The sequence below is a fragment of the Mya arenaria genome, chromosome 13 (genome assembly GCF_026914265.1).
Source record: "Mya arenaria isolate MELC-2E11 chromosome 13, ASM2691426v1".
NCBI classification, from domain to species: Eukaryota; Metazoa; Mollusca; class Bivalvia; order Myida; family Myidae; genus Mya; species Mya arenaria.
Window position 1 is genome coordinate 67,424,971 of NC_069134.1, and position 24,461 is coordinate 67,449,431.

Genomic DNA, 24,461 nt, shown 5'->3' on the forward strand with positions numbered 1-24,461 from the left:
CTTGTGGCTTTGAACGGCTTGGCCGGACGCATATACACTTCAGCGAAAACAGTGTTTAACCATGATTTTAAACGTTTTTCAAAAGTCGATATTAATATCAATTATAAATTTAATGTTGTAAATGTTGATGTTTAACAAACGGTACGTGCATCGAATAAAAAAGGTGTTTTATCGACATGGTTAATCATCTAGTTGTTCAACCCACTCCCAGGTGCATCCTAACCCTTCAGAATAAGTGACGATGAGGCCAACAAATATTAGAAAGCATTTATTAGTACGTTAAATGAAACAAGACAATGTGATTTAAAGTTGGACCGCCAAAAAGCCTACAGTTAGTACAATGGTATATGTATAAAACATACATTTTTATATTTTTACCATTTCCCCGGCATCGCGTATTTTGCTCGTACCGGAAAGCAGCCACGCAACTGAATGTTAACAGAACAAACTGTTGTGTGCTACTTTTTACCATTTAAATGGTGAAAGTTAACCTTTTACGGAAAGCTCTCGTAAATCGTAACCTCCCGGTTTTTTCCGGCAAGCTCAGCCGAGAATGTTTCGACATTCTCCGGAATAGTTCGGAACGTCCGAAGACAGGCGGAAACTTGTTGTGGATTCAGAGGCTTGCAAGATGAAAATTTATTCGATTTAAATATTCTGACCAAAGACTTCGTAAGTTTGTGTAAGACTGATTTATTGTTTGTGTTCATGTAAATAATTAATCTTCTATAATTAAACTGCACGAAAACATTAAAGCGCTTTGCATACTGCCCGTAAAGCAAAATTAACTTGACATTTATAAAATAGGCTAATTTATACTATTAGTAATGAGTGTTCAGGGCATCTTATATATTTATAAAATCAGTGGTGTAGCTTGACCAGGATTTATGTGCACACCTCGTTTGCTGAGGGTACAACTTCAGGGGTGTGCTTCCAGACTTTTTTTATTCTGGATGCGTAAAGTGTCTGGCGTAGAGGACACTTTCAACAGCCCTGGTGTTGAGTTAGCTTTCATAGTGATTTGATCATGGCGTCAACCACAGGCGCAAGTCACATAATAAAAAATCGCCCTATATATGTTTCTTATTATAGTATATAGCCCATATAGAACATTAAAAAAAGTTTGTGTCAAGTACCTGTGGCGTCAACTGTGAGTTGAACAGTATGGAGTTCACACACCCTTTCAGGCATACACTCTTAAAGTAAACTTTGGAGGAAAAGTGTTCCTGTGGCGGGGCTCGAACCCACGACTGCGAGAACACAAGCATGGCGCTCTAACCAACTGACCTAATGGGGCGTCTAGTTTTTACCCACACACTGCACTGACATGCAGTAAAGATCTAATTTCAACTTTTGATGTTTTATCATTTTTTCAAACACTTTGCTAACATTTCACTCAAAATTAATATTTGTTGATGTCTCCCTTGTAGCAAGATGTGGTGTTTCTGCGTGATATTGCTGTTTGCCAATTTCGGTGATGGAAAATTCCCTGGGGAGGAAAAATATGAAGTAGGAACATTGGAAGGGGATGTGCAAAACTGGGCGGTCCTCATTGAGAACTACATCCTCCAGGTATTGTGTGTTTGTAAACTTTGCCGTTTCTGTATTATTAAACACTAGGATTTTTAAAACACGAATTAATAAAGTTTTATTTGGGAAATAAGTTAACTTAGTAAATGCAGTCAACAGAAGTTTAATGACTACAAGGTAATTGTCTTCATTGGCAGTTGGCGTATGAGGGTATCAACCAGCACTACACACAGGGGTACCTGGACAGCGCCATGTATCAGCCTCATACCAAGAATGGGGAGGAAATTGTACGTGTCGTCAAGGATAACCTTGCTAACTATTTTGAACAGAAAAAAACAGCTGCAGAGGTTAGGAATCATGTATTTTCAATTGTAGTACCAGCTACAGGTTTTAAGTTAAAGGAATTTCATTTCTAACAGTAGATTTTTGTAACCCATGATTTGATATGAATGTATCGGCACTTATACTGTTTGGTTATAGAGCTAACTTGTATGGCAACATGGTAGCGTGTCAGCCTGCAGAGCAAGATGTCCTGGTTTTGTGCATTCTGTTACATTTGGCGCTCAAAGTAAATAACTTATGTTGCATGATGCGCCTCAAGGTCATTGCAAATTGACCTTGGTCATTCAAAATTTGATGACAAAATGAAGTGAGAAATTGTAAACAGGAATTGGATATGTATATTTAGCAGCACTTATACTGTATCCCTATAGAGCTAGCTTTGTTTGTTTGCCTGCAAAGCCAGAGGTTGTCGGTTTGTTCTCAGACATATGCACATTTCTGCAGTGCGCCAGTCTGTTACAAATGTAAGAATTACCATGAAGTCTGACTTTTATTATCTTGGCACCTTTATATAAATAGTTGGAAACTTTTTTATATGGACTTTTATTTTTTTATTTAATATTCATTTATTGGCTGCAGTGGTGAAAATAAGTACATGTCTGCAAAAAATATTTTCTGAAATGCCTGAAATAGATCAATGTCAACGTTCTTCAATTGATAACACAAAATAATAAGTTTATTCAGTAGAACGTCCTACGATTGGCATTGCACAATGGCAGGTAATTTGCAATACATCATATTTGTGAAAATTTTCATCAGCGTTTAGAATTCTGCTTTTTGTGGTAACTTAACGTGTACTAAGGGCGTGCTACATGTATATATTGAAACCCTGTAACTGTTTTCCGATTTCACCAACCAACGTATATCTAGTTTACATTCCAGATTTTTTTATAGCTGAGGGCTTCTTTATTGTTTTCTGCAAACCACTAGTGGAGGTATTTAGGCTTGGTTATCCGAAAGACTAATACTAATGAATGTTTCTATAGGCTTTTTGTCCTCTCAGTTTGTAACTAGCTTTTAGTTGAGGGTAGGATTGTTGATTCCAGCTTTTAGATAGTAGGGAAATAATTTCATAAATTACAGTTTTGACCACAAGTAATACACTCTCTGTAGTCTTTTACCTCAATTATTGGTAATACACCCTTTATAGTCTTTTTCCAATAGTCATACAGTCTTTTAATTTTTTACCACAAGTAATACACTCTTAAGTCTTTTCCCACAAGTAAAAGACTATCTTTATTCTTTTCCCACAAGTTATACACTCACTGTAGTCCTTTACCACAAGAAATACACCCTCTTAAGTCTTTTTCCACTAGTCATACACTGTTTTTAATCTTTTGCCACAAGTAATACATTCTCTATAGTCTTTTTACCATAAGTAATACACTTTCTATTGTATTTGACCACATGTTAAATTCTTTTATTGATGTTAACTTGCAGAAGTTGATGCGTCAGGTGCAGAAGCTGTATGATGAGTTTGTGCAGACCAATGGCAGTGCCAATGTGGACCGCTTACTTGACCTCCCGAAACACATCTATGCGGACTCCGATATCCCGGAACGCTTGCCTCCCAATAGAAAATTCAACCCGTATGAGATACATACTTCCCTGTTTACAAAACTACAGTCGAGCTCCGTTGCCTCAAACTGGCTTGCCTCGAATTCCTTGTTGGCTTGAACTAGATGTAGAGGACTGATACTTTATACTGAAGGTTAACAATCCCGCTTGGCTTGAATTTTCTGAGGCTCAAAGTATTTTTTGCTGGTACCTGAGTTCGAGCAATGGGGTTCGACTGTTTGTAACATACTTAAATTCCAGTTCAAAGCTATAGTATTCTGCAGCGGTGTTTTTACTACTAATGCAGAAAAGAGAGGGGTCCATATCCTCGAAAAACAACATTCTGTTTTTTGCATGAAGTTCTGGAATGATGTCTGAAGTTTCATTTTTTTCACTAACATGTTTATCTGATAGCAGAATGTATGTGTTTCAATATTTTAATTGTTGAAATAGACTTGTTTTGTTGGAGATTTTAAAAATTATGTGTTAATACTCAACTGTAAAGATATACTGATTTTGCCCGTGTTTTCCATTGCACCTTGAATCAGAAATCACGTGACAAACTGACCCAGAAAAAACAATTGACCAACTGACTTGGAAAAACGATATAATCAGCTGACCTGAAAAAACAATGTGACAAACCTAGCTGATAAAGAAACAATTATCAGGATCCCTGTTATTGAGTTGATATATTTACAAGTGACAGAATGTTGAGTACCGGATGCCATCCCTTTCAGATATTTCAAGCAGCAGGTGAGCTGGGAGCAGTCGTCTGTGAAGATCGCTGACGAGGTACCACGCGATGACCCCGGCACCATCGACACAGTCTACTTCACCACAATGCTTGATAGTCTCTTCAAGGAAAACCAAAAGGCCGACCCCACGCTCAGGTGCTGTTACTTATGATAGGCAGTAAGATTCATAGTGAAATGATAAAGTTTAAACTGAGTTACATGAATATATATGAATGATTACGAGGATAGCAATGGGGTCATTGGAATAAACCTTAATGGTAATGGCTCTTTGCAAGGACCATTTATAAGCTGGGATCTAGATTTGCTTGAATTTTTAATGGCTTAGGAAAGTGACTGCTGCGTGCCTTCAATTCAGTCATATAAGATAACTCACAATGGAAGAGATTTCAATTGTTTGGAAAACTGCCGGAAATTTCATTTTTTTCATTTTCTTTAAGTGTTAGTAATGTTTTTAGCCATAAAACATCAATACTCAAATGTAAATATGAAAATGGCAATCTGCTCTTTGTCAGCAGTCTTACATCAATGGTTTTCAGACATTTACGCAAAAATTTGCTAATTCCAAGACAAAACATAAAAGTGGTGAGAGTGCAGCTTTAACAAATAACTATGCCACACGCTATGTTCCAGGTGGCAGTATTTTGGTTCTACAACAGGCATGGTTCGTGAGTACCCAGGGCGGGAATGGTCAACCAACTTTGCAGGCTTCTACAACGACTACGACCCACGAGTGAGGCCCTGGTACATCGCAGCCACCAGTGGACCCAAGGATGTAGTCATTATTCTCGACTGCAGGTAATTATCAAAAGTATACATCTTTTAAGAGTCAATTTTGTAAACCAGTCTCAAAACATTTAAAACTGCTTGGCCCCTTTTCAATATAGGATATTTCAACATGTGGCAACTGGTTGTTTCCTCAACTGGTGTGGCAACTGGTTTCAATTTTGATATTGGCTAAAGCTCAGTTTTTAAATTCACTTTTCGACTAAGATTTTTATTGAAATAGGCCCCACCCTTTTTGTCCATTTTTAGAATGAACTGGTCATCAAAGTAGTTATTTAAAAAAATGAAAATTGTAGATTTTGCATTTTCAACTAACATACTTGCACATACTCTTATCTTTTAATTTTTTGTTAAGTTTTGAATTGAATCTGTGTGAAAATGCAAAATTTAAACCTTAAAGTTTCAGCTTTGATTTGGTATTTACTATCATACAAGGCTATTAAATGGAGGTGATTGTTTATGAATCTTTATTATTACCAAATTTTACTGTAGTTGATAAGCTAGGATAGATGATAGGCAGGAGGAAAAATAGGTCCAATCATTTGGTCTCTATTACGCAGATAGCAGTTTGAATCATATTCTGGGAAAATAACTGCATGCTATATATTTGATATACTTTAGTGATTCCATGAAGGGCGAGAAGTTCAGCATTGCGAAGGCCGTGGCCAAGACAGTTATCAACACACTGACCAAACAAGACTATGTGAACGTGATCTGTGCCCGGGCTAGTTACTGGGATGAAGTGGGAAAGTATGTGCATACAGGAAGTCAAAATCAAATTAACACACATTTTCTAGTTGAATATGTTTGGAAATGAAAGAAAAAAGCCACTTTAACAAGTTTTACTACCATGGAACTCCATTTGGAAAGTAAAGAGAACAATTTTACAGCAATACAGTCTTATTGCAGTTTCCATGTTAGATGTATTTGTATATCTTTAAGTCTCAAAATATGACACTCAGTTAAACTTTAATTGATTTTTGTTGGTTGAAATCCGCCATGTTTTTAAGGTGGCACTTTTACCAGACGACAGTTGTGAGTTGTGAACAGAAGCACATGGTTCCCGCCACCATCGCACACAGGAAGGACCTCATCAAGAACATACAGGACCTCAAACCGGGGGGAACCAGCGAACTAGAGTATGAAATATATCTGATTTAAGGCACACACAGCAAACATTCATTAATTGATTAAAGTGCCATTGCATCAAGATTTGTGAATGTTATTGATATTCATTTTAACAAATATGGTCAGACTGACCTGGCTGTATCATTGGATCAATTAAGGTATATAATATGGTCACTGGGATTCTAGAATTAAAGATCTACCTTTATGTATAACTTCTAAGCACAAACAAATTGTTATATGGTTCTTGTTAGTTATAGCTTCTGAAAATAAGCTAGCTGACAAATGATCAATTTGTATCAATGAGAATTATTTAGTTATTCCACATTGAGTTGTTTGTTTTCCTTTGCAGGGCTGGTTTTGACCGAGCGTTTGACCTATTGAAGAGCAACCCCCGTACAGGCTGCCAGTCGGTGATTGTGTTTGCCACAGACGGCCAGGACACAGACGGGGAGGATGTGCGCTGTGGACCAGGTACAGGATATCATAAACAATTTACAATTACACGATAGGGTCACACTTCACTGTTTTTTTACCACTTATTGAAACTATTCAATGGCTTCATATGTATCTGTCAAAAACAGGTAAAGATTCATGTGTCTGTGATATTGTAAGACTATGAGAAATTGAATTGTACCAGCTGGTTCTTTACAACTCCTGTATGACTGTATCTCACATTAAATTTTGTGCATATTCATATATATAGCCAGTATGAATAAATATCTTGATCATATGGAGAAATTCTCTTTGGGTCATATTTTTCGTTCTTTATACCCCGACAAACGAAGTTTGAAGCGGGTATATTGGAGTCACCCTTTGGTCGGTCGGTCGGTCAGTCGGTTTGTTGTTCCGTCAGTTTGTCGGTCGAGACGTTGCAATTTACCTTGTCCGGAGCATAACTTAAAAACTACTGGATGGAATTGGATTAAACTTCATACAATGATAGAGCATAATGAGAGGAAGTGCAGTGTACAATAACCATAACTCTATTCTTGCTTATTACTGAGTTGTTGCCCTTTGTTACTTTTTTTTGTCCGGAGTATAACTTGAAAGGTACTGGATGGAATTCATTGAAACTTCATACAATAGTAAAGCACAATGAGAGGAAGTGCATTGTTGAAGAACCATAACTCTATTTTAGCTTATTACTGAGTTATTGCCTTTTATTTGGGTTTTTTCTTGTCGGGAACATAACTTGAAAACTATTGGATGGAATTTAATAAAACTTCATACAGTGCTAGATCATACTGAGAGGGAATGCAGTGTTCAGGAACCGCAATTCTATTTCAGCTAATTACAGAGTTACTACCCTTTGTTACTTTTTTCTTGTCCGGAGCATAACTTGAAAACTATTGGATGGAATTTAATGAAACTTCATACAGTGATAGATCATAATGAGAGGGAGTGCAGTGTACAGGAACCGCAATTCTATTTCAGCTAATAACAGAGTTACTGCCCTTTGTTACTTTTTCTTGTCCGTAGCATAACTTGAAAACTATTGGATGGAATTTAATGAAACTTCATACAGTGATAGATCATAATGAGAGGGAGTGCAGTGTACAGGAACAGCAATTCTATTTCAGCTAATTGCAGAGTTACTGCCCTTTGTTACTTTTTTCTTGTCCGGAGCATAACTTGAAAATTATTGGATGGAATTTAATAAAACTTCATACAGTGATAGATCATAATGAGAGGGAGTGCAGTGTACAGAAACCGCAATTCTATTTCAGCTTATTACTGAGTTATTGCCCTTTGTTACTTTTTTTTGTCTGGAGTATAACTTGAAAAGTACTGGATGGAATTCATTGAAACTTCATACAATAGTAAAGCACAATGAGAGGAAGTGCATTGTTGAAGAACCATAACTCTATTTTAGCTTATTACTGAGTAATTGCCCTTTATTTGTTTTGTTTTCTTGTCCGGAGCATAACTTGAAAACTATTGGATGGAATTTAATAAATCTTCATACAGTGATAGCTCATAATGAGAAGGAGTTCAGTGTACATGAATCACTACACTATTTTTAGCAAATTACAGAGTTATTGCCTTTTTCTGTTGTTGTTTTTTTTGTCAAACTTTTGTCCGGACAGTAACTTGAAAACTACTAGATGGAATAGCATAAAACTTCATACAATGATAAATCATAATGAGAGGCGGCGTTCGGGGGTATTAATCACCTTCAGTGATAGCTCTAGTTTGTTATGTAAAGCTAAACTTAAGCCAGTATCAAAGTTGAACACACAGTTTAGGGAATGACCAACAAAACAAATTCCAGCTGTGAAAATCTTATGTTAAATTATGACTGAAATCTTTAATTGAAATGGTGCCCTGATTGTAATATCTCTTCCCCCTTATTAGGCTACTACACAAGGAGTGGGTATGTACCAGGCCCTGTCTGTCGTTACAACTGGACCAAGGTCTGGACCATAGCTGATGCCAAAAATGCCTACCTCAGTCCACAGGTAGTACAAGTATTGAGCCACAGGGCTAAAATGTCTCTCGTAGTTTCAGTTGTGTTGTTGAGGAAACCTTGATATTATGTTAATAAGCACATTTTATTGGAAAGGTTGATATTGTACTAAATTTGGTTTTTGAATGAGCTTGGTATACAGCTCTTTTAATAGTAAAGTGACACTGTAAATGGCAAATAATTATCATTGTGAAACCCATATTGGTATCAGTTTAGTAAAAGGCCTCAAGCCAGTTGACTGTATGAATTACTCCTCTATTCAGACCCGGATCTTTAGCTACCTGATCAAGGAGGATGCCGAGAAGTTCCCCGGCAAGCTAGCCTGCAGCCATGGTGGAAGTCTCCTGAAGCTGACCACCGGTGAGAACCTCATCTCTCAGATGAGCAACTACTTTGAGTTCCTGTCCACGAATGCCGAGACAACCAAAGCCCTGTGGACCTCGCCCTACCTGGATGCCTGGGGCCTGGGAATTATGGTCACACATGCCATACCAGTCATTAGCAAGATCACTAAGAGGTGTTTTGCTTTCTCATTGTTTGCTTTTAAAAAGATTCTATACTGCCATAGGTTAAGTATCACCGCTGCCATCACTGTTGATGTTGTAGAAAAGCTTTTAATTTGGTCAATAAATAAAGTTGTTCAAATAAAATAAATGTTAAAGATATTGACCTGAAGCTTTGCAAGCAATTATACGTCAGCTGTCGTATTTAGGGTTACCAGAGTTTTCTTAATTGGCTTTTTTTTACATTAGAAGAACAATTAAGGGTTGGCATTACAAGGTCACAGTGCAAGATGATCATAACTCCAGCTTTTTCTATATGTAGTTGTGTATGTCTTGCTCTGAGCCCTTGATTTGCTTGGTGTTCTCATTGAAAAATAAGTCAGTATTTTTGTTGCACAGCTACATGTATTCCTACATCTGAGGAAAAAGCACAAAAAAGTTATCAAGTTTTAGCATTGTTTGCGACATTCAGCAGATTGTTCTCCGAAATTGAAAATATTTTATAAATTTGATGTTTTATGGCTTTTTTCATCCATTGTACGCTTACTTTTTAGTTTCTGATTTGCTCAGTTTCCCAATTTAGTTTCTGTTTATCCATTATTTTGTTTCACCATTTACAGTGGCAGGACATAGCTTGTGTACCTCAGCTCTGGCACTGTTTCAACCTAAGGTTTTGTTTTATTTTTGTGTTTCAATTATGTTACAAGATGGATGAACATTTTCATTGCTTCCTTCTTTGGTTATTTTTCTTTGTTGGATTTAGTTTGATGTTTAACAATAAATACTTTAGTAAAACATTTTATTTTAGTTTACAGTAGCTGTATAAGGTTTAATACCAACATTAAGTTACCTGTTATTTGTAAATATCATTAAAGAAGGATATAGTTTCAAAAGCAAATATCAAAAATGTATTTTCTTGAAGCATTTTAAGCATTTTCTGTGGCTCAAAATACATCATTAAATCATACAAATTGCAAAAAGAAGCTTAAAGCATACAGTGAATTGTTCAACCTCCATTACTCCATGCATTTGTTTACAACAAACATCCCTTTGTATCTGCCCGTACAGGACGATTGGTGTGGTGGGTATAGACGCCACCCTTGACAAGCTGGAGAACTTTCTCACCAAGCACCAGTGGGGCACAGTCTATTCCTTCCTTATCAACAACCAGGGGGAGACAATCTTCCACCCAAAACTCAAACCCAGCACTAACGTGAGTATTCCAGTTATGCATGGAAGAGTCAAGTTTATGTCATTCATGTAAATACTGTACTGGAAAAGTTCTCACCATGCATTGCTGGTTATTTAACAGACTGGTTTTGATTCTTGACAGAAAAATAACACACAATGCACTCTCACAAATCGACCATTTTGACAACATTTTATTTTTGGTCTTGAAATGAGTCAATCTTTTGTGTTTCTGTCTGGAAACCAGTGGTATAAAACTGCTGACAAAAAATGAGATCGCAGTTTTTATATTTACTGTCGAAAATTGATATAGTATGGCTAAAATGGTACTAACACTTTAAGAAAAATAAGTTGATCCACATATAACATCAAATTTTGAATGTAAATATGAAAAACTTGGTGTGTTTTTTTTTGTCAAAACGGTCTATTTAAGAGAGTGCAGCTTTAACTGTTTTGCAGGTGTTGTTTTTTTATTCCCAATCAAAGCTTCATTATTAAGCCTAAATTTGTAATTTTAGCTCTGTAGGAAAAATTAATCCAGTGTCATGAAACAGGCTAAATGCTGAAAATATGCTTTAATATTATAGAAAGCAGCAACATGGTATTACATTGGAAACTTTACCAATAGGTCAAACATTCTGACACATTCTAAAAAGAATAATCATTGAAATAATGCAGCATGTCCAATTTCGATTTAACAGAGTAGGCAATTAACAAATACTAGGTGCATTATTATTTCCCGAATGCCAATCTGAAGGCCTGCTCAAGATAAAATTGCTGGTTAATAAGTAACAACACTGTGCTTTGACATTAAAGTTGGACTTCTTTAATTATCACCATAAGTTTAAACCAATTTTTATTTTTTTTTTAACATTATTCAAGACAAATATTCTTATACATGTACTTGTTGTATTACAGCTACTGGAGGACCCCATATTTATTCCCATAGAAAAGTTGGAGCAAAACCAGCGAAAAAATAATGAACCACTTGAGTTCTCCCTGATTGTACAGGACATGAAACTGGGGAAGGAGGGATCTCTGAGAATAGACAAGGCTGTTGATGGCAAGCCTAGGGTAGGTGCATTATAACAAGGCATTATTTAAAGCTTTAAAGGGGCTGGACACCAGATGGTCCTAAAGTCTGCAAATACAGTATTTCCTCAAAAGAAACCTAGAATTGTCAATGATAGCTAATAGGAGGTCGATAAAACATCACTTTACACTGTTAAAATAAGTCAAAATAATAAAGGCAACAATCATGTTGCTGTCTCATCTGTGTTTCTCTGTTTAAAACAGTGCATAGTGGTTTTCAAGTTTAAATCATATCTGTTCATGAGCACAGATCTATATATACCAATGCTATTATTAAACTTAATGGGATTTACGTGGTAGACAACCTTAGTAAATTACAAGTTAGATTCGATGTGTTGTACACAACAATGTCAATTTTATGTAAGTTTTTGACAATTTTCTTTTTTTCTTGCATTTTTTTTGTATCATCTGGTCTAGCCCCTTTAATGTAGTCTCTTATTATGTTGCATTTACAGTGATGAATGTATAATTAAGTGTTAAGATGGGAGTGGTCTAGCGATATAGGTGTCCCCTCTCAGCAAAGAGGTTGTGGTCCTAAACTCAAAATGGATACCAATGCTGTTTTCTACCCAGGAAACAGGCTCAATTCTTATTCTGTAAGCTATCAGCTATTGTCACAATTGTGCTAAACGAAAAAAGTATACACTTAAGAAAATATGGCTTTTGGACAAACTCACAGCCTTGCTTACCTATTTATCAAATTGACTTGCTGATTTATTTCAGACATACTACTATGCTGGCCTGAACAACTCGGAGTATTCATTTGCTTACAGCATCGCTGACACAGACATGGTAGGGTAAACTATGTGACCTCTGTGAGACAGGAACACGTACCTGAAACAATTTACCTTCTGATATTCATAATAGTTTTTACACTTCTTGTTATGTTTTGACAAAGCTGTGGTGATTGAAAGGAAAGAGTCTTTGAATCATTGAGTTGATAGAACATGTACCTTAAGGTGACTTGATCGATAAATTATATCAGCAGAAACATGCTTCATATGATGCTCACTATGAAAGTACTTTATCGATTTATTTTTAATATCCCGAAAAGCCATGTTAGATGAAAATTGTGGTTGGCATTTACACAGATTTTTTAATTTTACTCCCAGATAGTTATATCTTGGGATGTAGAGTTGCATCTGTCATGTCCTGTTGTGTCCCAGAAAAATATTGTTTTGCTCCAAAGTTATTATACCTACACTCATGGAACTTCAGGAATGTTGGTCAGCATAGGAAATTGTGCACTTTAAAAATTGGGTTACATTTCATGTGGTGTTACAAGACTAATGCCACTTAATTGAGTAAAAATAATCTGAAAAATATACCTTTCCTTTGTCGAGGTGGTGTCTGGGTTTATTCATTGCTTCTGTGATACTTCTAATTTGTAAATCATAATGGCCTTGCTCTTTTCAGGAGTTTCTCCGATCCCAAGAGCCAACCAACCGGACAATATACAAGACAAGCTACTTCAACCTGCTGAAGGAGTACAACAGTTCCCTGGCCCGTTCTCTCCTGCCTCTGGGCACGTTTGAGGAGATAGAGGTTAAAGAAAATGAGCCCAAGTACCCGGGCTTGCGTATCACAGACAAATACTCCACCATTTTCCTTGCCCCCATGTCCTACTGTGACCCCATTGAGTACATATATGATGACAACCTGGACAGGAAAACTGTTGAGGCTCATAAGTATGGAATCCTGTTGCTTAGCCTTGAATTGCCTTTAGATTTTATCGAATCAATATCCAAAAATGAATTAAATACCTTTAGTAGTTCTCTATTATTTTCATGAAGACTTCAATTAACAAAAACATGAATAAAAGATATGCCTTTTCTGAAAAAAGCAAGATAGCCAGAAACTATTGTTTAGTTATCGTTTTGTCAATCATAATTTGGGCTGTGTAGGAAGTGAGTGAAATATGTCCACTTTGGTCGTGTTTAGGAAAATTACTTCTCACCAAGGTCTGCCTAGACATGCATGTATTTAGGGTTGCTTTGGTGTTATCCAGCCCAACAAGTAGGTATGAACGTGTTTGCCTCAGTTGCCATTGATTGCTGACATTTGCCTTTTTCAGGTGGATCAACAGTTATGAGCCTGATGTGGGATGTGAGAAAGGGGAGCAGAAGTTTGAACAGGGTGTTAGGTATGTACCATAGTTAAAGCATGGAACTGCTGGAGTAACATGTGTCACAGTGTTTTAAAATTTTAATAATTGTGAAAATGTGCAAAGTAATGTATTAAGTTACTACCACGTATTGTATGTATGTATTTCTTTAGACCTTGCGATCAAGGATAACCCGTGAAAGTGCAAGCACTTATTTCCAACGGGGTCCTTTGTTTTTGCTGAAGGGACAGCACGCTGAAGAGACAGTGGTGGGATACAAGGAAGTCCGGGTGCGAGACCCTAGCTCTTTTTCGAAGAGACCCCTTGGTTCTTTTACGAAGAGACCCCTTGGTTCTTTTACGTGCTCGGTGTAAAGCACCGATACACGGGGTACAACTTTCCTGGGTTAAACCAGTACTGAGTACACCACTTTTCCAAGCACTACCCTTTAAATGCCAAGCGCCAGGCAAGGGAGCTACTTGTACCAACTTTTAACATCTTTTGGTATGACGCGGCCAGGGATCGAACCCACGACCTCCCGCTCTGTAGGCGGACGCTTATCCACTAGGCCACGGAGACGGTCAATTGTTGAAGCAGATTCATTTTTAGATTGATATGCAAAATAGAAAAGATTGATATTCTTTCAAATTATATTTTTTTTAGAATTTTTCTGATTTTTATTGCGTGAAACCCATTTGATTATCATTTCTTTTTTAAAATAAAATGATCTATTGATTTGTGTTGAAACCTGTGTACTTGTCGGTTTGTGTGATAATTGCTTTATTAAGTATTAAAATATGTACAAGTTTTATGTTATAAACATAATTTTATTATAATCTTGCAGGGCAGATGTTTTAATCACCCAGCCGATTGAAGAGATATGGAAGAGTCGGAAGTTTGAGTCCCTTAGTCAGATCAAGTGGACGAACGTTGGTCTTCGCAGTGGAGTGTTCAGAACCTACCCTGGTCACAGATCTCGCCGAACTTACGACCCAACAAAGTATGACCTTGTTATGTTTCTTTCATTTAATTGTTTAAGTTTCATAAGCTAAGCAAACAATATCGTAATTATTGCTTTACTAGATTATCAAATATTATATGCTATAGGTGGATATTGGTGTTGTGCCGAAGATCGATTATAATTGACAGTTGATCGGAAAGGCCTTTGTCGGCGAAAATTGATAGTGAAATTTAAACAATTGATTAAAGAAACAAGGCACATAACCGCTACCGACTCAATTACTTATTTCTGGTTAATGCTAGTTTATTATTTTGAAATGTTAAGGTGTTACTATGTTCAGTTATGTACTCACAGTCTTATAAAGTAAGAAAGACACTACAGTACCTTATTACAAATTTTCTTTGTAATTTAACTGTGCAAGGATTGGTTCTCAACTTCTCATGTTTGTGGATTAAGAGTGATTTTTTAAACATGTTACTGTTTACTTCTTACCATGTAAGAATTTAGTTTTCTCACTTTTCTGAAAGAAACTGTTCTTGTAAAACGTATCGAATATTCAACTTCTTGCTGTACTTGTTACTGACTGATTATTAAAAAGAAATTGATATCTTTCTTTATGTTTATTTTACACAAGTATACAATACAAAATATAAGACAAAATATAAAGCCTGTGGTCTCATGTTCTGTAATAGTAACTTGTAAATACTAAAATATAGTCGCGTTTTGAATAAATAATGTAATTTATACAAAGAAATCTAGAAACAATATTGTAATGGAGCATTGGTGCTTAAAACTAGTGCATGTATCTAAATGCCTTAAGTATGATGACCAAAGATAATTGAATAATGATTAAATCGATTAATAACCGATCATTGATCAGTTTCATAAACAGTTATCGATAGTAATTTTTCTGTCCGATTCCCAACACTAATATATGTTGACTCAGTTTGAAAAATACATGATCTTTTATTTTAAGATTTTGGTAATGTCAATAATGCATTAATGCTACTTTGTGATGATGATGATGATGATGATGATGATGATGATGATGATGATGATGATGATGATGATGATGATGATGATGATGATGATGGTGATCGTGGTGGTGGTGATCGTGATGATCATGATCATGTTAATGGTGATTATTTTGCTGCCTGATAAATCCTGTACTTGTCTGTACAGGAGGCCATGGTACCGGAGGACAAGCGCTGCCCCTCACCAGATCTCAATCTCCACGCCCTACATGGATGCTGCTGGGGTTGGCAAGATCAACACCATATCACAGGCAGTCTTTGAAGGTCTGACTGGCTTAAGTTAGATTGTTGAGTTAAGAATTTGATATTCATTCAAATTGAGAAGAAAACTATGAGGTTGTTATGTTGTATCAATTCCAAATTGGTGGTGAAATTGCCTTCAATAAGGAAAACTCATTGTGAGTAATTGCGAACAAATTAGAACATTAATTACCGTAATGAAGCCAATCCTGTTTTGCAGGAATGAAGGTGAAGACTGAGGAAGAATGTTCCAACTTCTCACTGACAGGACCATGGCCGGGGGGCTGCAAGTGTAATGTAGATGAGGACTGTATCATAAGTAAGTCATTAATTTATTTTGTATATAAGTTCTCAACAAGCAATACCCTTTCAAAGGATACCAAATACATGCTTCACCAGACATAAAAATATGACATTATGGTTTTCAGAGAACTGGCTTATTTATTGGTTGATTTCATTAAGTTTAAGCTTTATATATTTGATATTCATTCAACAAAATTGTGAAAAAAAGTAATATTGTTTTACATGTATTGGACTGTTGGTAGACCAAACCTTATCCTATTGATCTAATGGACTACTGTCAGGTAGATTCACACAAGTTATACTTGTAACTATAACTCGTCAGCTTCTATTACAACATTTAGAACTGGTCATTAAATATATCTTCAATCCTCAAACTTGGAAGGGAAATTAGTGATATCCTCAAATTACCCCACGCACATTTAAGGCATGATGACTAATTGGCTGCCATTAGAGGGGCATACATGTTTAACAAATATCTTTTTTTATGTTAATGGCTCTCATTTACATTATATTACACATTCTGAAATCAAGCTTGAGAACTTCTTTCTAACTTCTGACTATTGTAACTTTTTTTTTGCTGGTACATTTGCATCAAAAATAGTTGAAAGTAACTTGAAAGGAATAAAAATGCCTTTGAAACAATTTCAGAAGGGGTCTAAACCCCTTTCCCCCCCTTTGGTTGTGAATCGCTCTTACTCAAATATACCATGATTAACAATTATCAAAGCTAAAACTAAATACATTATTTGACAAAATTAAGTTGTGGAATAAATCTGTGATTCAGACAAACAATGAAAGTGTTGCAACATTATTATCTTTGTAGAGGTTTGTTACCTGAGCCATGCGGAGGATGCAAACGATCACCGTCGGTGTGCAACGGAGCGTGTGGAGGCCGTGACGGGCCTGGACATTCTGTATGATGACTTCCAGAACAAGACCATGGACAGCATGGAGGCTTCAGACTTCAAGAAGTCCTGTGGCCTGTTGTATGATTGCCCGGATGGGGAGCCTGGCTGTTCCACTAGGTAAAAATATTATAAAGCAGTTAACCAATAGCTCATAATTATGTTGATGAATAATGCCATGTTGTTTGATAAGAAAGTATTGGGAAATAATAGAAGGTAAATGCAGTGAAATTGCAGAAAGTTTAATATCAAAACCAAGCTGTCCTTCACAAATGCTTTGATTCAATGTCAATTTCATAACTGTTGTTGATTTGCAGGTTGCAAGTTCCAGACTTAAATTATAAGAATTATCTTGGCTCATCCACAAAGCAGAATTTATTGCCATGCATTGCAACCATTAGGTATTTTTTGAATTGTTAGGCTTTGTCAGTTGAGATTAAGATTGAGAATTGAGTTTTTTTTGTGATGTTGGCGTCAGTTATAAGATAGTTTTAACGTGTTACTTTTCCAATGTTTTATTTTTATTTACCATTTCGGGCTGATGATTTGTGCCTTCATGGTCCCCAGGTGTTACCTGTTTGACTCCAACGCGTACCTGATAATGGACCCTGACTTCCTGACTGCCAGTGACCTTGATGAGAGCAAGTATGAGCGTGTTCAGCTGGGCAAAAAGGAGGGTGAGGTGATGAAGGACCTCATATACAAACATGCATTCATTCGCCGAACTGAGAGGCTAGATTTCCAGGGCTCTTGTAGGATCACGCCTGAGGAACCCAAGGTAAGGACCTTATATACAAACACGCCTTCATTTGCCATACAGCCATGCAGTTGAATTTGTTCTTTTAATCTTTAAGTATTTTGATGTTACAGGCTGTAATATTTTTTGTCCTCAAAGTGTTGAATTACATAAATATGTTGGAAAAATTGTAAAATGTATTTTTATGCAGTAAGTAACAATTTAAATATTGGATGGAAGGGAAGGAATTATCAGACATCATGAACATTATGTCTTTGTGGCTCTTTTGTTGAGTAAGTAAGACAGGCTGCGTTTTTGTGTTTGCATGTAAGATATTTAACTCAAATATCTCTAAGTCTAAGGCTATAATCAATAATGATTTACAACAGGTGACTCTGGAGGGCATCCCTAAGAACCCAGAGGAGCAGGATGACTATATCCGTAACAAGGGCCCGATACCCAAGTTCAACAGCGAGTTTGGCTGTATACAGGATGTTGTTGGATACTCGGTCAATGAGACTGCTTTAGGCGAGTGATTTTTTCTATAAGCTAGTCTGGTTTTTGTGTCGCCTGAAAAGACGACATATAGGGGTTACTTTTGTCGGCGGCGTCAGCGGCGGCGTCGGCGGCGTCCGCGTCCCATTTTCGCTTGTCCGGGGTATATCTCCTAAACTATTAGTGGTATCAACTTGAAACTTCATATATAGATAGATCTAATTGAGGGCAAGTGCAGTGCACAAGAACTGTTACTCTTGCTTCCATATTTTTAGAGTTATTGCCCTTTGTTATTTTTCATGCTTTGTCCGGGGCATATCTTGTAGAATATAAGAGTTATCAACTTGAAACTTCATATGTAGATAGATCTCATGGAGGGCAAGTGCAGTGCACAATAACAGTAACTCTTGCTTTCTTAGTTTTAAAATTATTGCCCTTTGTTAATTTTCATGCTTAAAGTTTTGTCCGGGGCATATCTTGAAGAATATAAGAGGTATCAACTTGAAACTTCATAGCTAGATAGATCTCATTGAGGGCAAGTGCAGTGCACAATAACAGTAACTCTTGCTTTCTTAGTTTTAAAGTTATTGCCCTTTGTTAATTTTCATGCTTAAAGTTTTGTCCGGGGCATATCTTGAAGAATATAAGAGGTATCAACTTGAAGATTCATAGCTAGATAGATCTCATTGAGGGCAAGTGCAGTGCACAAGAACCGTTACTCTTGCTGCCATATTTTTAGAGTTATTGCACTTTGTTAAATTTCTTGCTTAGGTTTTGTCCGTGGCATATCTCGTAAACTATAGGAGGTTTCAACCTGAAACTTATTCCGTAGGTATATCTGATTGAGGGTTCAAATGCCACCTACACTTGAAAGTTAAATGGCAACATCATTGTCTATAAATGAATAAAATGCCAATCTAACAGCTATAATGTCGACAGTAAATAATTCGTCAGGCGACACATCCGACTCGCGGCGTTCTAGTTTTATGAAAGAAGTTATTGTCATACCTTATTGTCACAGCCATGGTGTTGTTATCCCCCGCTGAATCGAAGGTTTCGTGAGGGGGATATTGATTTGGCATTGTCTGTTTGTCCGTCATTCCTTCCTTCACTCCGTCCTTCCTTCTGTCCGTCCGGAACCATATCTTGGTAAGCATTGATCAGAAAATGTTCAAACTTGATCAGAATGTTCCGCTTGATCATATCTCGATCACTTGTAAAAGTGGGTCACATGGGGTCAAAAACTAGGTCACTAGGTCAAATCTTAGAATTTTTTTGGAACAAACTAGAGGCTTTATACATTGTCAAATATTCATGAAAGCTGATCAAAATGTTTTCATTGATTAACTCTTGTACGTACATAAGACTGCGCATATGATCGAAAATTAGGTCACAAGGTCAAATCTTAGAAAAATCTTGTCAGGAACCATATCATGGTAATGATTGGTCAGATTATGTTTAAGCTTGGTCAGGATGTACCCCTTGATGAAATATGGACTGCTTGTAAAAGTGGGTCACATGGGGTCAAAAACTAGTTCACTAGCTCAAATCTTAGAAAATCTTTGGGACACATTAGAGGCATTATGTATGGTCTAATATTCATGAAATGGATCAGAATGTTTTCCTGGATGAACTCTTTAACATGTTTAAAACTGGGTCACATGTGATAAAAAATTAGAAATCTGGGTCACATGTGATAAAAAATTAGGTCACTAGGTCAACCTCTTCCTACAAGATTTTTATTTGAAATAATTCCAAGCAAACTCAAACTTATATCCAACTTTCATAACAGTTCATTTCTCTGCAGCCATGTTAATATAGGAATATTCCACCTACTTTTCATTTCCAATCCATGAACTTGGCCTAATCACCCGGGGGATATCAGTTCAACGAATTTGCTTGTTGTCATTTGCATCATTGTCTTTGCGCAATATATTTAACCTGTATCATAACTCAAAAGATGATGAGATATTAAACTTGATACACATATTGCCAGAGACAAAATGCAGATTACTGTACCTTCTAGCTTCAATATGATGTTGGTCATATAGGAAATAATACAGATATACAGATACCTGCTTAAAGGTCAAATGGAATGGAAACTAATTGGTTTGTAATATGACAATGTTTTTGTTTTTTTGCAACCTTCAAGCAGTCACTAGTCATTGTGTTATTTTTTCATAAATACCTGTTTTAACGGATTACCATGACTGTTGTCAATCTGGAGACCTTGACCTTTGATTTGGTAATCTAGGAACAAATAGAGGTCTACAAATAAGAGAAACAGGTCATGATCAATCTCTCAATCAAGTTTGAGGACTGTAGCTTTTAGACTGCAATTTTGTTTTAGTTTTTAATTTCACTGTGACCTTGACTTTTGGCCAAGCTCCCTACCAGGTTTGAAGACTAGAGGCCAAAGCATACTCTAGTTATCAATCAGACAAGCTTTTTGTTTTCAAAATCACTGCAACATTTGGATAACTGAACTCCAACAAGCTTGTGTGTTCAATGTTATCATGAATGTGCCCTTTGACCTACGGACATCAATATCAGTAGGTGTCATCTGCTGGTCTTGATCAACCTCACTTCTAAACTTGAGACAAACCAACTGACCAACAGGTTCAAAGCACTTTACTCTGCTTCTATGAATGGTGCATATTTACACATCTATAAAAAAGATAGATTTGATTTATTGCATGTTGATTGAGCATTTAATGACTTATTAGTTTAGTACCTAATTGATTGTTGCATGACATTCATCAGGATACAGTATCATTATGGTTGACTCGGATTTCACTGCAGGTCCTAGCCTTATGGTGACGGGGAACGTCTCGGGCCCGTGTATGTCAGGGTTCTACTACGTGACCACCCTGCCCAAGACCAATCTTTATCTCCTGGTCATAGAGAACTGGAAACCATACAGACAGAGCCTCTTCTATAACTTCAACTGTATGATCACTCGCAGGTATACATAGCAAGGTGGAGATAATTGTTCAGGGCCGTGGTGTCAGTCACTGACTGTTTTAAGTATAATATTTTAATACATGTAGTCAGTTACCTTTAATGCAATACTTGCTAGGAAGTTTTTCAGAAACTTAGATGATTATGATAGATCCAAAATAGCATTCATTGTTACTGTCCTCCTTCGCCTAAAGTATCCTTTGCGCAAACAAGTCAAAAATCTTAAGATAGACATTTTCTGGTAGTCCATGTTCACATGTGATGATAGTCTGGTGATTATTACCTTCAAACCTAACTTAAAATGAGAAATCCTTGTGTTGTTCTAATATACATGTACATTACATCTGAGAGTTTTAAGTACTTACAATGTACTTTCAAATAGCTTTTGTATCACAATTTTTTTTAACTTTCTAGATATTAGTTTGCATTAAAAGTATGGCAAAAATCAATGAAGATCATTAAAGATCAGCATGAATCTGTAAACACTAACAAATGTGCCATTCTGTCATGCAGCCTGGTGAACTCTGGAGCATACCGGATCATCAATGGTACATGCCAGCACCAGGAGGCTTCTACCCTGACATTGGCCAATCAGAACAAGTGTCCCACCCTCCGTAATCTCCGTCTACCCTGCTCCTTCAATGCAGGGTATCGGGCTGCTGGTGGGGCAGCACTACTGCTACAGCTTGTGATAGGATACTTCTTCATCACATAGATATCTAGTGAATAGTTTGGGAGAATTGCAGACAGACATCAAATTCTCAAAATTTCTCAATTTCTTACTCATATGGGTGCACTATTTACATCCTGTGTACCAGTATAGTGAAATTCTGATTATTTTATATTTTGAATACATTTTGGTTTCTATATATTTTTACATATTTTTTGTTCATTGTATTTGATAAGGTCATTAAATATGCAAAGAAAACAGTTGAGTACATGTTAAAAAGTAGAGAAATTACTCAAGTACATTTCTCATTTGTAAGGAACTTTTTAAAAAAAATTACGATAAATCTATATCAATATAATCTATGACAGAATATCATTCCAACAGAGTAACTTTTTAAATTTTGAACCTTGCTACACTGTTAAGTAATTACTTGTATTTTTTGAAACTGCGGCCTGTTCTCATTATTGTAATAACAGACTGGTTCGCATTATTGTAATAACAGACTGGTACTCATGATTGTGATAACAGACTGGTACTCATGTTTGTGATAACAGACTGGTACTCATGATTGTGATAACAGACTGGTACTCATGATTGTGATAACAGACTGGTTCTCATGATTGTGATAACAGACTGGTACTCATGATTGTGATAACAGACTGGTTCTCATGATTGTGATAACAGACTGGTTCTCATGATTGTGATAACAGATTGGTTCTCATGATTGTGATAACAGACTGGTACTCATGATTGTGATAACAGACTGGTACTCATGATTGTGATAACAGACTGGTACTCATGATTGTGATAACAGACTGGTACTCATGATTGTGATAACAGACTGGTACTCATGATTGTGATAACAGACTGGTACTCATGATTGTGATAACAGACTGGTACTCATAATTGTGATAACATACTTGCATCAACAATTTTAATGCTCTTGATTCTAATGGTAGGTTCACCATTTTGAATCTGAACATTGTGAATGCATGTTTTTCTATTTACTTTGTTTTTTTAGATGTCAGTAATATTTTTGTTATCTGTTCTTGTAGGGTTGTCTTTCGAAATACTTTATCAGTATTATCAAATCCAGATAGCATTCTCTGTAGTTACTGGGCAACTTTGTCATGCCCAGACTAATGTTTTAGTGGGATTATAGATTATGGAGTGTCCATCCATCCATCCATCCATCAATCCATCCTTCCTTTCTGCTGCCATAACTATATATCTACTTCGCAGGCAATTACTGGAACTTATGTCAAATGTGTATAACCATAGTGCACTGGTGTACGCGCAAGATTCACCAGGATCGGGTCAGTAGCTCAAGAGTAATTGTCCTTTTATTTAATGAATTATTTCAATGATATAAAATGTCGGTCCTGAGCCAACACTATGTAACTTTGTTAAGAGTAAGTTATACAAATTTTGTAAAGTGTGGATAGTTACAGTGGGGCAGTGCATACACAGCATTCATCATTATTGGGTCAAAATTGAGTTATTGCCCTTTAAAGGGAAGTGCTCTTGTTTTGGGACCAAATATAAGATTTCCCAGTAATGCATCTGAAAACACTTATTTTATCATTATTTAACTATGATTTCAAAATTGCAGGAAAAATGCAATTAAAGTATGAAAAAAGTATTTTTGTTTTAGTGGGGTGCGAACCAACGCCAGTAAAGTTAAGAAGTAATCAGATAACAATGCCTTATCCATAAGGCCATTAGGCCTAATACAACATTATATGGATAGTTTAACCTTTTAAGAATACATTGATAACATCATGTGATAATGTCAATCAAACAATCACGCAACAATGAAATCACTCAATGCCGTTAATAATGTGATTGAAAATTGTGGTATTAAAGACAATAGTTGATATGCAAATATCAACATTTGCTGAAGTGTTCCAGCTGTCTCTTAGTTTTAACACTCCTGATGTTTTACCACTCTTTATTTCATTAAAAAAGGGGCATTTTACAAACCATGAGTAAGTCCCTTTATATAAATGAAAGAAGTCTAATGTTGGCCATTAAATTGACATGAAATGTGTATAACTACAGTGTGATGTGGTTTGCAAATCAGGCCAGGAATGCAAAAGTTTCCCTTTTATTGATAAAAAGAGCACTCATTTGGCCATTGAGAGTCTTTTATATATAACTAATTGGCAGAAATAAGTGAAACTTACATGCTGTTTGTACTACCATGGTGCATTGGTGTACGCACATGTTTATCAAGAATGGATCTGTGCCGTTTTTAAATTACTTGAACTTGTTCTTCTGAAGCGATAGCTATGTTTTTGCTGAATATAATTATATGAAGCAAACATCAATGAATACTCAAAACTTTGAGCTCACCACAGCAAATCTCATATTGAAGTTTCTTCCCAATTTAAATCATAATTACTTTTTATTTGAAATAAAAAAAATCTTAGGCTTAAATTGGAGTCTAGAAATATTTAATTCCCAATCAAAATCATACACGAGGAATTTTTATCATTTATCATTTTTTCAATGAGCGTATAATAAAATACAGGAAGAGCATGAATTTAGATTAAATATTTTAAACCCAGTGTTATAAATACAATTATTAGTTAGTAGATTTGTTTTACAAGATATTTAATTACAACCAAGATATAAATGAATCTAAAAACTATGTCCTTAAAAATAGACTTTCTATTGTACCCCAGCTTTTGTATGTTTGTATTTC

General features: G+C 36.1%; 1 protein-coding gene across 5 annotated transcripts; it reads left to right on the plus strand.

Annotated features, from left to right (window-relative positions):
* Positions 1 to 588: 588 nt before the first annotated feature.
* On the plus strand, positions 589 to 24,259 carry LOC128212822 (voltage-dependent calcium channel subunit alpha-2/delta-3-like). Of its 5 annotated transcripts, none has more exons than XM_052918158.1 (24): positions 589 to 672; positions 1,431 to 1,572; positions 1,728 to 1,877; positions 3,313 to 3,461; positions 4,167 to 4,319; positions 4,815 to 4,979; positions 5,589 to 5,717; positions 5,978 to 6,106; positions 6,445 to 6,566; positions 8,451 to 8,554; positions 8,826 to 9,079; positions 10,134 to 10,278; positions 11,172 to 11,327; positions 12,069 to 12,137; positions 12,762 to 13,033; positions 13,420 to 13,488; positions 14,294 to 14,449; positions 15,593 to 15,708; positions 15,905 to 16,003; positions 16,811 to 17,012; positions 17,460 to 17,670; positions 18,018 to 18,156; positions 20,926 to 21,088; positions 21,598 to 24,259. In XM_052918158.1, the coding sequence occupies exons 2-24, from the start codon at positions 1,435 to 1,437 to the stop codon at positions 21,797 to 21,799; spliced, it is 3,492 nt and encodes a 1,163-aa protein (XP_052774118.1). In that variant the 5' UTR covers positions 589 to 672; positions 1,431 to 1,434; the 3' UTR covers positions 21,800 to 24,259. The 5 variants fall into 5 exon arrangements, with proteins under 5 accessions (XP_052774118.1, XP_052774120.1, XP_052774121.1 ...); XM_052918160.1 differs by having other exon boundaries at positions 1,728 to 1,817; XM_052918159.1 differs by having other exon boundaries at positions 611 to 682.
* Positions 24,260 to 24,461: the final 202 nt, after the last annotated feature.

Coding starts and splice junctions, on each gene's coding strand:
- LOC128212822 (XM_052918158.1), top strand. CDS start 1,435: ATGTGGTGTTTCTGCGTGATATTGCTGTTTGCCAATTTCGGTGATGGA. Junction 3,462..4,166: donor CCCAATAGAAAATTCAACCC/GTATGAGATACA, acceptor CATCCCTTTCAG/ATATTTCAAGCAGCAGGTGA. Junction 17,671..18,017: donor TCACGCCTGAGGAACCCAAG/GTAAGGACCTTA, acceptor GATTTACAACAG/GTGACTCTGGAGGGCATCCC.